The 15,421-nt window shown below is 38.7% G+C and overlaps 1 protein-coding gene across 1 annotated transcript; it reads right to left on the bottom strand.

The window, feature by feature from the left end:
• Positions 1-2,521: 2,521 nt before the first annotated feature.
• Positions 2,522-14,693, bottom strand: LOC124645465. Its single transcript, XM_047185275.1, has 7 exons — positions 9,886-14,693; positions 9,275-9,666; positions 7,917-8,267; positions 7,511-7,786; positions 5,605-7,110; positions 3,519-5,538; positions 2,522-3,389 (listed from the first exon to the last, which is right to left on the bottom strand). Exons 1-7 carry the CDS (start codon positions 14,691-14,693, stop codon positions 2,522-2,524), a joined length of 10,221 nt encoding a protein of 3,406 aa, XP_047041231.1.
• Between the last annotated feature and the right edge of the window lie 728 nt (positions 14,694-15,421).

Genomic DNA, 15,421 nt, shown 5'->3' with positions numbered 1-15,421 from the left:
ATGGCAGGTGGAGACTCGCCAACTCACTTACTGGGCCCCCGGGAATCAGTCACTGACAAGCAACAAGAGGGCAACAGGTACATGAGCGGCTGAAGGGTGAGGATACCTCGGCGGACTTTAAACGCAGATCACGCGCTCCCTGTGGGTCCAGCATCACCGGCCCACTCGCCACTTACCACGAGGCACCTACCCTCCAAGCGGGCTGCTAGCCCTACTCTAGCGACTCCACTCTGACCGGCCGATGAAGGCAAGCCAAGAGGCGGGAGACCTATCCCCCGTCATGCTTCACTCCGGCAGGCCGGAGATGGGGGACAGTATACTCTCCCTGGAGCACTCGGATATATAGCCCCGCGGGGTCGCTACTCCCCGTCATCTGCCTCAGATGCCCTGCGGGGCATTTTTTTTTTTTTGTAGCTGCTTGAGTAATAGGTATGGGAAAGGTGTGTACTAGCTAACATGATTACATGTTTACTTGTTTTTTTTTTTTTTTTTAACAAATTTATGTGTATAATTTTGAGTGGTATTTTTTTTAGTTTTATTTTTTTTGTATACGGTTCTTCAAACCATACAGACAGAATTGTGTTGCTGGGGAGTTTGTTCCACCACTTCTTCTTCCCAGCAAAAACACATAGGAAGTGGTGAAGGGCGGGCGTTTTGGGGGCTGTCTTTTGTAGATTTGACGTTCAAAAAGTGCTGATTTTCAGCCTACTTTGAATAAATGACTTTTGATTTTGATTTTTGATTTTGAAGATAAATTATAGCCTATATGTTGACCAGGCTTAATACTGATACAACAAAGAAAAAATCATTGTAATCCGTTCAGTAGTTCGGAAGACTAGCGTGTACAAACAAACAGACATACAGACATACAGACATAAAGACATACAGACAAACAGACAGAATTTTTTTTTGGATTTGTGCTCCATTACTGTTTCTAAACCCCACCCAATGATTATTTTTTTAATATATTCAATATACAGACACAGTTTTTTTACAGCTTTATTATATGTATATAGATAATCACTGGTTATTATAGATAATACCCAAATTGACCTGACAATGTGATAAATTAATTACTTTATCGGGATATTATTCATAATAGCTGGTCAAAGTTAGCCAAAGTAATAAATATGGTAGGTATAACCAACTTGGTACTGACTGCTAATTCTTAAAAACGGTTTAAGTAATTGTCGACTTTTTTTATGATAAATCATCAAATGGTTCCTCCCGCTGTCGTTGAGCAGCATGAAGGAGTATCAGACTATTATATAGTGACTTAAACCCATTGGGGTTTGCTGAATCTTTTCGAGGAGCGCGTGGAACAACGCGCGTTGCCGAGACGGGCCCGTGTCTCCTAGGAGACGGAAGGACGATGATCCACCCGAAACTCACCGCCCACAGACCCACGCCTACGATGGCCGGGAGAAGTCACTCGACACCGCGCCCGTGGTGTTTTCCACGTCCATGGCAGCAGCTGCGATGAGAGGTGTGAACTTGTCTAGCGTCTACATGAGACGACGGCATCCCATTACCTCTCACCCCGGACCATGGCTTGAACCAGGGCGGGCACGAGTGGTCGCCGCTGCCTATTGCCTCGACGCGGATACGGCGGTGCCCTTCCCACGCAGGGCACACCTGGACTGTGAGGTTCACCGTGTCCTCCGGGCCGTCCGTACAGTGGCCCGAGCCACACTTCAAAGAGGGGACTATTCGCTACTATTATGGCGTGCCCTGCACTGGGCTAATTAGCCTTAAATTAAGGTCGGCTACTAGACACTTTAGTTAGTTAACATGAAATAATTATCTTGTACCTACTTGATCTTTCTTTACAAGACGTCTAGGTACACGTATACATTTTTATTATTAGTTAAGTCTCGTTTTGTTGGATTTTTGTATGTTTTGTGGCTTTTTGGATAGCTAGATAAATGTAGATGTGTTTTTTAAGTATTCTGCACAAAAAATGCAGAGTAACATTTTTGAGAAAATAGCTACTAAAAAAGTAATTGCTGTTCGCTATCATTTCCTCTGTGATTTGTACTTTTTTATGGTTTGTTATTATGCAGTGATTCATCTTCTATCCAAAAACACAAAAATCCACAAAAACGAGACTTTTGACTAATAATGATACCTGTACCTATAATGATCTTGAAATTCGATTATCTGGAAACGGGTTAACTTTTGTCCAGTGTATGCCATGGTCAAATTTGACCATATTGACCTATACTATCACCTCCTGAAAGGATGCGGTCTATTTACCAGTAACCCTGTATAATATTTAGACTTATTACTTTGGCTGTAACATATGCAAAATTTCAGCCCAATCGGTTGAGGGCAAGTGCCTTAAAATTGAGTTGTAAAATTCCACCCGAACACACATAGTTACATACATACATTGCAAGTTAAAAATAAAAGCTTGTAATAAAAAATATATCCATGATTATCCATATTTATTAGTACAAACAAGGTTATCAAAATAAACTCATAAACAATTTAATTAGAAACAAAACAAAAATTGTACATTTTACCAAGAGATGAGAGATTCTTGATTAAAGATAGTTGAAAGTGATTGAGATTCTTGAGTCATTTTGAAGCACGCCACACCCTTGAGACCTGGTGTAGTGGAGTACTTGCCTCCAAGGCACATTTTCAATCCTCTGGGATATTCCCATTCTTCAGATGTACTCGCGTAAGGTGGCAGAGGTACGGGTCCGTATGGACAGCGACAGGTTTCCTCATTAAGTGAGTTCTTTTGCTTAACTTCTTCATCGGAATCTGAACTGCGTTTTCCTTTCTTTTTAGTTTTTTTATCTTTCCTGTTTTTTTCCTTTTCTGCCTTTTTTCTTGCTTTTTCTCTTTGTTTTCTCTCCTTTTCTTTTATTTTTTTTAGTTTTTTACCTTCTTTGCCTTTGAACTGCTCTAAGTCAGTCTCCGATTCGATTTTCTTTTGTAACTCCTGTTGCATTAAATCCCGAAATAGTTCTGGATGCGTACTTGCATAGTACTTGACGGCATCTTCAAAGTCTAATTCAATTTCCTCTTGCGGTACATCCAAATTTTTTACTACTTTTTTTCTCTTGCAGGCTTTGAACCCAGAGGTATACTGTGACCACTCGGATTTTCTTCTGATGACCTCTGCCATGTCTACCCAACCGCAACTAGGACCAATTTCCTCGTAAGAGTATCCTTCAGGAGGGAGGTATTCTGCAGATGGCTGCATACATTTTGGTGTCATACATAATTGCCGGGTCTGCTCTGTTTTTGGGAAGCATGAGTCGATTGGAGGTGATATTCGTTGAGGCTCAGAGACAGGTGAACCAGGCACGGGAGAAGGGGGTAACGATTTCCTTGGTGACATTGGTGTTGATTGAGGTGATGACTCCGATTCAGATGTTGGTTCCAGTAAAAGATTTGGTTCAGGGATAGGTAAATCTGACACAGGAGATGGGGGTAACGATTTCCTTAGTGAAGATTTCCTTGGTGACATTGGTGTTGAATGAGGTGATGACTCCGATTCAGATGTTGGTTCCAGTAAAGGATTTGGTTCAGAGATAGGTAAATCTGGCACGGGAGATGGGGGTAACGATTTCCTTAGTGAAGATTTCCTTGGTGACATTGGTGTTGAATGAGGTGAAGACTCCGATTCAGATGTTGGTTCCAGTAGAGGATTTGGTTCAGAGATAGGTGAACCTGACACGGGAGATGGGGGTAACGATTTCCTTAGTGAAGATTTCCTTGGTGACATTGGTGTTGATTGAGGCGATGATTCAATTTCACATGTTGGTTGAGATGACGACTCAATTCCAGAAGTTGATACCGATTGAGGATTCTGTTCAGAGTCAGACATCGGCTGCGCCTGAGGAGTTTTTCCAGAGCTAGATGATGGCTGCAATTGAGGATCTTCACTGTTAGATACAAGCGGCGGTTGAGAAATTTCCTCCTTCTTGTTGTCTTTATCATCGTTACAACAACAAATTGAGTGCTTCTTAGAAGATGATTTCCGCGATTTAGGCGTTTTGCCTGTGTCCGAATTTTTCTTTGATTTAGCTTCCTTCTTATTGTCTTTATCATCTTTACAACTACAAATTGAGTGCTTCTTTTTTGATGATTTCTGCGATTGAGGCGTTTTGTCTGTGCACAAATTTTTCTTTGATTCAGCCTCCTTCTTATTGGCTTTATCATCGTTACAACCACAAATTGTGTGCGTTTTATCTGGTGCTTTTTCTTTTTTAGATTTTTTACCTTCTTCTGATTCTTTAGATTCTTTTGCTTCTTTAAGGTTTTTGGAATCCTTGGGGTGGGAGGTATCTGCATTTAATAGATCTGTTTGATGTTTGTCAGGACATTTACAACTATCCAATTTGCCTAAGGAAGATTTAATTAGTTGAGACAAGAATTTTAGGGGGCTATTTTGACGTTTCGGTGATTTTGATTTTTTACTGGAACCTGAGTCATCTGCATGTTCTACCTTGTCAGGGGGTACATCTTGTACTGTTTTCTCGCGAGATAAATCTTGAACATTTTTTTGAGGTAAATGTTCAGTACTGGCTACAGGAATTTTACCTTTAGATTGTTTTGCTTGTTCTGATTCTTTAGATTCCTTCGCTTCTTTAAGGTCTTTAGAATCTTTAGGGTGCGTAGTATCTACTAGACCTGTTTGTTGTTTGTCATCACATGTACAACTATTGAATTTGCTTAAGGAAGATTTAATTAGTTGAGACAAGAATTTTAAGGAGCTAGTTTCACGTTTCGGTTTTTTTGATTTTTTACTGGAACTCGAGTCGTCTGCCTGTTCTGCCACGTCAGGGGGTACATTTCGTACTGTTTTTTCACGAGGTATATCTTGTACTATTTTTTCACGAGGTATGCCTTGTACTGATTTTTCACGAGGTATAATTTGTACAGATTTTTCACGAGGTATAATTTGTACTGACTTCTCACGAGGTATATCTTGTACTGTTTTTTCAAGAGGTATAAATTGTACTGATTTCTCACGAGGTATGATTTGTACTGATTTTTCACGTGATGTTCTTTTAGGTATCACAATATCATGACCGTCGACTACTTGACATGCGGCGTCTGCTTTATGTTTAGTTTCTTCGGTTGTAACAGTTTCTTTTGGTTTCTTAGAGTCGCCAGTGCGGTCGACATCGTCACATACGCAACTACCTTTGTGGGAAAAGACTTTCTTGGTGTCTTCTTGTCTCTCAGATCGCCTAATTGCACTTGACGTTTTTTCAGGTATCACGGTATTATGGCCGCGGACCACTTGACATGCGCAGTCTTTATTTTTAGTGTCATCGGTGGTAACAGTTCCTTTTGGTTTTTTAAAGTTGCTTGTTTTCAGGTTTATGTCATCGCCAGTGCGGTCGACATCGTCACAAACGCAATTACCTTTGTGGGAAAAGAGTTGCTTGGTGTCTTCTTGTCTCTCAGATCGCCTATATGCACAAGGTATATCTTCTACAGTTCTTTCACGAGGTAAATTTTGTACAGTTTTTTCAGGAGGTGTATCTTCTACAATTTTTTCACGAGATAAATCTTGAATTTTACCTTGAGATTTTTTTGCTTGTCCTGATTCTTTAGAGTCCTTTGCTTCTCTAAGGCCTTTGGAATCCTTAGGGTACGAGGTATCTACATCTGATAGATCTGTTTGTATTATGTCATCACATGTACAAGTATTAAATTTGCTTAAGGAAGATTTAATTAGCTGAGACAAAAATTTTAAGGGGCTTTTTTGACGTTCCGGTTTTTTTGATTTGTTACTGGAACTGGAGTCGTCTGCCTGTACTGCCTCGTCACGATATAAATTTTGTGCTGGTTTTTCACGAGGTAAATCTTCTGCTCTTTTTTCACCACGTAAATCTTGAACAGTCTTTTGTGATAAATGTTCAGTACTAGCTATAGGATTTTTACTTTTAGATTTTGTTGCTTGTTCTGATTCATTTGCTTTTTTAAGGTCTTTGGAATTTTTGGGGTACGAATTATCTATATCTACTAGATCCGTTTGTAGTTTGTCATCACATGTACAATTCAATTTGCTTAGGGAAAATTTTATTAGCTGAGAAAATAATTTTAAGGGGCTACTTTGACATCTCCGTATTTTTGAATTGTTTCTGGATCTCGGGTAGTTTGCTTGTTCTGCCTCGTCACGTGGTAAATTTTGAACGGGTTTTTGAGATAAATGTTCGGTATTGGCTGCAAAATTATTACCTTTAGATTTTGTTGCTTGTTCTGATTCTCTAGATTCCTTTGCTATTTCAAGGTTTTTGGAATCCTTACGGTACGAAGTATCTACATCTACTTGACCTGTTTGTTGTTTGCCTTCACATGTGCAACTATTAAATTTGCTTAAGGAAGATTTAATTAACTGAGATAAGTATTTTAAGGGGCTATTTTGACGTTTCGGATTTTTTGATTTTTTACTGGAACTCGAGTCATCTGCCTGTTCTGCCACGTCAGGGGGTAAATTATGCACTGTTTTTTCACAAGGTATATCTTGTACTATTTTTTTACGAGGTATATTTTGTACTGTGCTTTTACGAGATAAATTTTGTAGTCGCTTTTCACGAGGTAAATGTTGTGATGTAGTTTTAGGTATAACAATATCATAACCAGTATCATTAGTTCGTTTCTTAGAGTTGCGCGTGTCATCGCTACAGACATCATCACATACGCAACTACCTTTGGTTTCTTCTTGTCTAGATCGCCAATTTGCAGAAGGTTTTCGTAGTGTTTTTTGTGATGTTTTTTTAGGTATCACAATGTCATCACCAACGTGGTCGACATCGTCACATACGCAACTATCTTTCTGGTCAATGAGCTGACAGGTGTCTTCTTGTCTCTCGGATCGCCTATTTGCCTGATGGTATCGCTGCTGATTTACGAACTGATTTGACCTTGAATGTCCTACAGAAATAAACATTTCGCCGATTCTTGATCCCGTTGACGAAGTTGTTCCAGAACCCACCCCCGATAAAGAGGAATCTGTACATGTACATTCGTTTTTATTCTTTACTTTTGTGAATATTTTCTTTCTGTTAGTGTAGCCGCGTTCAACATCGCTTTCAGATTTTGGTGAACTATCGTTTGATGAGTTGTATCTTCGGTGACCTGAAATGGTCAGTGTTTGTTTGTACAATAGTGTCATCGCAATATGTTTGTAGATAAAAATATCTTAAATATCGAAGTAAGTCTGTATATCCGGCTTTCGTGCTAAAAGTACTCAACCCATTATAATACAATTTTGTAAAACATAGTTTAGAGGCTGAGAAAGGACATAAATTATACTTCGCTTTATATGGGTGCACTAAGTAGCTTCATGGAGACGCAGGTAGAACCATGGAGAACAGCTAGATAAGAATAAATGAAATAAAAGAAATACGCTTTACTTTTCAGGATGAGATCTTAAATCTTGAATGATTAGTCCGTATTGTTTAGGAGGTCGGGCGATGGTCTCGTGATAGAATAGCAGTAAATACTTTTCTAATTAAGCTAAGGAAAATATACTTGCCAGCTATTTCATGAGCCGTTTTGCTAACTTGAGTTTTGAGTTTTGAGTTCTTGGAATCGATGAATGAGATACGCTTACGTGGAGATTTTATAATTTCCATCGAATAGTTACGAATGCAATCGCAAAGCGAAGAGCTTTCTTTTCTGTGACTCTGTTTCAATACTGAGAAGGACTGGCGATGTTGGTAAGATGCATTCGACGGCTCATTGCAGGAAATGACATCGGAGCAAGGAGCTACATCGCATAGAAGTCTTTTTAGTGACTCATTCGACAAGCCTGAAAATTAAAAGTCCAATGATTTACCCAAAATATGAAAGAGCTTGTCACCTAAGTTATAAGACCAGGGTTTCTTCTTTTGCATTCAATAATGAGGAATATTTGAATTGTCATTGTTGATACAATTTACCTTTCAAGAACCGCGGTGTGAGTTGCCTTGACATCACATTAGTTATATAGCTGCTCCTGGAACTGCATGGGCTGGACGATTGCTCCGCAAGACAGCAACAACACGGCGAGTCCACGATAAAATCGGTACCAACGATTTGATCTATCTTTTGTTCCACTTGTGTCATTTTACTAGCAGCAGCAATTTGGCAAAATTGGTTTTTCTTCATTTCAACTTGTCTAAGTACTTGCACAGTTTCTTTTAGGAACGTTGTTTCTTTGTCGTTACAAGATGATACTTTTTTCATATAAAACTTATTTCCTTTGCCACAAACCTTTTTGTTTGTTGATGCAGATGTTTGCATCGTTACACCTTAAAAGTTTTATGAGATTTTAAAAAACTACATATACAGGATACTTTTTCAAGCAGTGCGCAAAAAAAGTATTAACATCAATATGTTAAGGATTTTTTTATGCGTATGGCGGTGACCGGTTGTTTCATCGTTATGACCATAAAATCTATTCAAAATGATATCTTTCTTTACCCAAAAACTTTTTTTATTTTTGTACTAAAACATCAAATTAAAATTATACGTATCTTTAAAACTTGTTTTACTATAGACTAGCCGTTTTCCCGCGGTTTCACCCGCGTCCCGTGGGAGCTACTACCCACACCGGGATAAAATATAGCCTATGTTACTCGCTTTCTCATGGTGAAAGAATATTTAAAATCGGTCCAGTAGTTTTTGAGTTTATCCATTACAACCAAACAAACAAAGCTTTCCTCTTTATAATATTAGTATAGATAAGTGGTCAAAGTTTGCGCACTGGTTAAAAAGTATTTCAGAAATTTAATACGCATTACACTATATCGGGTGTGTCGTTCATAATCACATTAAATGAAATGCGTTAATATACTTGTTAATATATGTCCATTAACACAAAGAAAAAAAAAACATGAAAATAAAAAAATGAATTTTTCAAACAAAGTAAATAGAATAAAAATGTGCGAAAATTAGAACACCATATAAAAGTCAGTCATTACAAACAACTGTAATTTTTCCATAATTCTTCCTTGAAAATTGACAGCTGTCAACTGATCAAAACATTCGATATTCCTAACTTTGTCTCTGTTTTACACATGATGTTGTAAATTATAAAAACGAAAAATGACTCCTGTGGCTAAACCACTGAATGGATTAGGTTATTTTTTTTACAATTCGCCATAGAATATCATAAAGTATATGCGATAGAATTTAATGTGATTGTGAACGACACACCCGATATATTAATTTTATAATTTTTTGATGAAACGTTGGTTCCTCAGGGTTCATCTTTTTCAATGGACCTTATATGTATGTTTTACATAAAATCACTTACTCTTCAGATTTTTATTTTGGTGTGAAACTTGAGTCTCGCTTGACTTATTACTAGCATTGCAGTTTTCGGAAGCCGCGGAATCTTCGGTTTCCTCATCAGATGTTGGTATTACAATGAATATGGAGGCAGCATCGGCGTATCGTTTCTTTTTAAGAATCTTATCCATTAACTTCGACAAATCTAGTTTGGTCGGTATGTGGCTTAATATCGTCACAGGCGCGTGAGCTTCAGTCAGTGCTTTTTTAGTTTTGCCGCTTTGATGAGTAGGAAAGTTTATTTTGGTTTGAGACATCATATACACTTTGTACTCGTGTTGTGGATTTGGTTGCACAATTTTCTTTTTCACATTGCCTGTCCTAATGGGTGTTCGTTCGTTGTTATCTTCGCTTTCGCTAAAAAAAGAAGGTGAGTAGTAGTACTACACAATTTTATGAAGAAAATAATAACACTAGTGTACACGTGTGCTTCCAAACAGGTAATCAGATAATTTATAAATTAACTTGGAGCATCAAGTCGGATATTGGAATGTTCCATTGATTCTAATTTAAAAAGTTATGAATTATTAAACGTAGGTATTAAAATAAATTAAGATATCTGTGTATGCAACGTACCTTGTTATAGAATTATCTAGTGAGCTTAAAGTCACATTTTCATCAGTCGTTCGATCACCCGAATAATTAGTAGAATTGCATGATATGCTGCTGTTCATAACGGACACTACACTGATTGTGTTCATACTATTACTTTGACTCGTGTTCAAACTTAACGAGGTCTCACTTTTAATAACGAAAATAGAATCAAAACTGTTTGCTCTTGATTTAGTTTTTAAAACTCCGAGTTTAATGCACCGCCTCCCCTCGTAGGGGGGTGTATAAGTGTGCTCGGAAATCTTTTCACTTTCCGAGCTGCTGTGCGGGTTGCTGGAACTACTATCGGAGTTGCTGTTCATGACGTATTCCTCTTCATTAGCAACATTCATGCACACCTTGTACTGTGACTTATTATGTTTATTAAAAAAGTTTGTGAGTTTTGATTTAGGGTTACCATCAACTACATTATGATAGCTATACTCTCGAGAGTATAAAGGTACGCCTATTACTCTGCCAACGATAACTTTAATTCCGTCGTTGTCAATGAAAGCTCCACTTGTAACGCCTGGGATACATTCTTGCAGACAATCGCAGAGGGAAGATATATCTGGAGAAGTAACTCTGATTTTTACGTAACTGTGTTTGAACTTAATTTTCTTTTTATCACAACCACAACCTCGATCGCATGTAGTTGTTTTAATTACACGTTCAATTTTTCTAGCTTCTATTCCTTTTCCTGGTTTCGTTGTTGTTTTCTTTTTTATCTTACCCATTATTTCCGAAGAAGTTGGCTCAGGTGCTAAGCCACCTTCGGCCCTTACTTTTTTTATTAAAGCTTTTTCAGATACCGTTTTACCAACTGGCAACGGTATGCCTGTTTCAGCAAGACCTTTCAGTATTCTTTCTTTGTCAGCTGGTGACTTTCCAGTTATTGGAGTTAATAAACCTGCCTCTTTTGCTTTGCGAATGATTGATTTTTCCGATGACGTCCTTGACGTTAACGCTATTTCCAGATCAGATTGAATTTTATGAATAATAGACTTTTCCAAAGATGTTTTCGTTTTTGCTTGCCCACCTGGTAATTCCTGGTCTATCAATCCTTTTATTGTTTTCTTTTTTTCTGCGGCTACTTTTCGTTCCAGTGATGCAGCTTTTTCTTGTAGTACTTTAAGCTTGGGTTTGGTTTTAGCAATTAATGATTTTTCTGAAGGAGTTCTTCCCTCAGGAAGTGGAATGCCGGCGTCAGCTAGAGCCTGGAGATTTTTTTTTTTCTGTGCGAGGGTTTTACCTTCAAGTGGAGTAACTAATCCATCAGCATGAGCTTTTTGTATCTTTTTTCGCAATGATGGTGTTTCAGGTTCTGGCGGCAATCCCATTTCTTGTCGAACCTTCTTTATCAAGTCTTTTTCAGAAGAAGTCTTACCCTCTGGTAATAAAATGCCTGTCTTTGCAAGGCCTTTTAATATTTTTTCTTTTTGTGCTGCTGTTTTTCCTTCTAGTGGTGTTAAGAACCCAGCAGCCTTTGCTGCTGTTAATTTCTCGAACGAAGTTTTTCGTGGTGGCTTTGTTTGAATTTTCTTGATTAAAGCTTTTTCCGAAGATCCCCTACCTTCCGGAAGAGGTAAACCAGCGTCATGAAGTTTTTGTAATACTTTTTCTTGTTCTGCAGGGGTTTTACCCTCTAACGGTGTAATTAATCCAGCAGCTTGAGCTTTTCTGTATTTTTCTCGCAATGATGGTGTCTTCAGCACTGGTGGAAGACCAGTTTCTTTACGAATTTTGTCAATTAAATTTGTTTCTGATTCGGTCTTAGGTTCAGGCAATGGAATGCCAGCTTTCACCAAACCTTTTAAAATTTTTTGCTTTTGTTCAGGAGTCTTACCTTGCAGAGGTGTTAAAAGACCTGCAGCTTTTGCTAGCTTCATTTTTTCCGATTGTGTTTTCTTTAAAGGTGGAGGTTCAGTCGTTAATTTCTTTATTAAATCCTTTTCAGATGGTGTTTCACCTTCAGAGATAGGGACGCCGGCGGCTTTCATATTATTTAATATCTTTTCTTTCACTGATGGTGTTTTTCCTTTCAAAGGAGTTAACAAGCCAGCAGCTTTTGCTTTTCGTAACCTTTCTGAGGGTGACGGTGTCACATAGCCAGTATCAGCTTTTATCTTCTGTAACAGGGCTCTTTCTGAAGGCGATTTTCCCATCGGTAGAGGTAAACCCGCTGCTGCCCTGCCTCTTAGAATTTTTTCTTTTTGTGCAGGTGTTCTCCCTTCTAATGGTGTTAAAAGACCAGCAGCTTCAGCACGTCGTATTTTTTCTGAATCAGTTATATCGGGTAGCCCCAATTTAGTTTTTACTTTATTTATTAAAGCTTTTTCAGATGGACTTTTTCCTTCTGGTAATGGTAAATCTGCTTTAGCTAGGCCTTTTAAAATCTTTTCTCTTTTTTTAGAAGGCTTACCTGCAAGAGGTGTTAATAGTCCCACTGCTTTAGCTTTTCGTATTTTTTCTGTTGTAATTGATGGTGTTGATTTTGTTTTCAATTTAGCGATAATTGCTTTTTCGGAAGGAGTTCGCCCTTTTGGTAGTGTCAAACCCATAGCTGCTTGTGCTTTAAGAATTTTTTTCTTTTGTGCAGTGGTTTTGCCTTCCAAGGGTGTTATGAGACCGGCTGCTAGAGCTTTGTCATATTTTTCTTTTGTGGATTGTGTTTTTGGTACTGGTGGTAGCCCCACTTCGGCTCGTACTCTGTCGACTAGTTTTTTATCCGAGGGAGTCTTACCTTCAGGGAGTGGTAAGCCACGTTTAGCAAGCCTCCGAAGTATTTTTTCTTTTTGTTCAGCTTTTTTTCCTTCTAACGGTGTCAATAACCCAGCAGCTTTAGCATCTTTCAATCTTTCTGATTTCGTCTGCCGAATTGCGGATGATGCAGCGCCTGCTGTAATTTTTGCTATAAGAGCTTTTTCAGAAGGTGTTCGCCCTTTGGGTAAAGGTATGCCCATGTCATATAATCCTCTCAACATATTTTCTTTTTGTGCTGATGTTTTACCTTCTAATGGCAATAGCTTGCCTGCTGCAGCTGCTTCATTGTATTTTTGTCTCATAGCTTTAGTTTTGGGCTCAGTGGGCAAACCTAGGGCCTCACGAATCTTATCGATCAGTTTCCGCTCTGATGGAGTTAGACCTTCGGGAAGTGGCAAACCTCGCATTGCAAGATCTATTAGACCTTTTTCTCTCTGATCAGATGTTTGACCTTCAGCTGTAGCTTTGCGAATTCTTTCTGGATGTTTCAGAGAAAGTGAAGAGGCACGAGGTTTGCTTTTGACTTTTGTTATGATTGCTTTTTCAGATGGTGTACGACCTTCTGGTAACGGTATACCCATATCATGTAAACCTCGTAGAATTTTTTTCTTTTCTTTCAGGGATTTACCTTCTAATGGCTGCAAGAATCCAGCATCGGCAGCTTTAACATATTTTCTTCTCATACTTGGTGTTTTGGGTATAGGTGGTAAACCCAGCTCACCGCGAACCTTTTCAACAAGCTGTTTTTCTGACGGTGTTTCGCCTTCGGAAAAAGGAATGCCGTGCTTTGCAAGTCCTCTTAATATTTTTTCCTTTTGAGCTGAAGTTTTGCCCTTTACTGGAGTGAGCAAACCTTCCGCTTTCGCTTTGCGTATTTTCTCTGTAGGCACTGTAATGGAATGCGCACGGGGGCTTGTCATTATCTTAGCAATAAGAGCTTTTTCAGAAGGCGTCCTTCCTATGGGTAACGGTATACCCATGTCGTGTAAATCTTGCAATATATTTTCTTTTTGTGCAGCTGATTTACCTTCCAATGGCAAAAGTTTGCCAGCTGAAGCTGCTTTGTGGTGTTTATCTCTGATAGCTTTATTTTTGGGCTCAATAGGAAGACCTAGGTCGGTGCGAACCTTATCGATAAGTTTTTTGTCTGATGGTGTTTGGCCCTCAGGGAGAGGTATTCCGCGCATAGCAAGTTCTCTTAGAATCCTGTCTCTTTCTTCGGGTGTCTTACTTTTAAGAGGTGTTAATAGGCCATCAACTTTTGCTTTTCGCATTTTTTCTGAAAATCTAGGTACTGCCGAATGCTTACGAGGTCTTGCTTTGACTTTATCAATAAGAGCTTTTTCAGACGGTGTCCGACCTTCAGGAAGTGTAACGCCAGTGTCATGCAAGCCCTGTAATATTCTTTCTTTTTCTTTAGGTGATTTTCCCTGTAGTGGCTCCAATACTTTTGATGCTTCTATATGTTTTTTTTTCATTGATTTTGTTTTTGATTCTGGCGGCACATCGGAAGCAGTTTTAGGTTCTGGAGGTAAACCATGCTCATCTCTTGCTTTTTTCATGAAAGCCTTTACTGAAGGTGTTTTCCCTTCAAGTGAAGCCCTTTCATTTTTTTTTACTTTTTCTTTCTGTTCCTTATCAGTAGCATCAACCGCAACAGTGCCAAAAGAGTTGTTTATCAATCCGAGCAATCTCTCTTCCTTTTGCAAATGGCCACAAAGAATACAATTGCAATTTTGACAATTTTTCTTCTTATAACATTCATACAAGGCCTTCATCACTTGAAACATAGCGTCAGAGTTACAAGAGCAACAACAGTCGTCTTCACCAGGTTTTAATTGACACCGACGGACTTTCCGATTGGTTTGATATGGATAGTTAAAAGGATTTAAGCATTCATCGAATCGATCCTCCGACACGACATTGACGATGAACTTCGATTCGAAAAGGGATTTTTGTTGTGTTTTCATTGCATGACTACTACGAAGGCGTAGCTGTTTCTGCATGGTGTTTTTATTAATTTCCGGCATGCTGAAGTTCCTCGTGATTTCTTTGTTGGATTGGTTACATCCTGATAATTGAACAGTAACTGTGGGTTGATAAGTAAATAAATCAAAAGATCATACAATAAAACGAACGATTTTCCGTATTTTTAGTATCAGCTTTTTAGCTGCTGTTTCTTTTATTTATCTGTGCTCTGATTTCTCTTGTTGAATCCTGATAAAAAGAAACCATTTCCAGAAAGCACCGACTACGGCGATACTCAGGTACAGGGGGTGTACTGCCACCACAGTCCAAACTCCGGGCTTGTTTGTGAAAGTGAACCCTCGGCCCGAATCGTACCCAGGGCCCCGAGCACAGCAGGCGCGCTTGCGTTTCAGGAGGTCGTCAGGACGTTGGTAGCTTGTGCTTAAATCGGCCGACGCTTAGTTATCATAACACAAACCGTGATGATACAAACTTTTCCACGTACCTTTCAAGCCAAAAAATTCATAATGTATAATTTTTCTAAAGGAAATTTAATGCATTAAAATGTAATGGAGATACGTTCTACGCGGCTTTTTGTTTTTTTTTATATAAAATAGTAAAGTTATAGTTTACACGCCATTCATGTCCACATGTCAAAGGGTCCTGACTGCATGATTTGAAAATGTCAGTGCCAAATATGTATTTTTTTTCCTGTTTAGATGAAACCAATGAACCTCAATGAAAATTGCAGCCAAGAAGTTTGCAGGTTGAGTGAAAAGGTACGTAGTAA

Source organism: Helicoverpa zea, chromosome 31 (assembly GCF_022581195.2).
Source record: "Helicoverpa zea isolate HzStark_Cry1AcR chromosome 31, ilHelZeax1.1, whole genome shotgun sequence".
NCBI classification, from domain to species: domain Eukaryota; kingdom Metazoa; phylum Arthropoda; class Insecta; order Lepidoptera; family Noctuidae; genus Helicoverpa; species Helicoverpa zea.
This window is presented reverse-complemented; position numbering and strand designations above follow the sequence as displayed.

Bases quoted from the DNA above. Each gene is read 5' to 3' on its own strand.
- LOC124645465 (XM_047185275.1), bottom strand. From the start codon at position 14,693: ATGCCGGAAATTAATAAAAACACCATGCAGAAACAGCTACGCCTTCGT. The intron at 7,111-7,510 runs GCAAGTATATTT...TGACCATTTCAG, and splicing joins AACGGCTCATGAAATAGCTG to GTCACCGAAGATACAACTCA. The intron at 3,390-3,518 runs ATCTGAATCGGA...ACTGGAACCAAC, and splicing joins AATCCTTTACTGGAACCAAC to ATCTGAATCGGAGTCATCAC.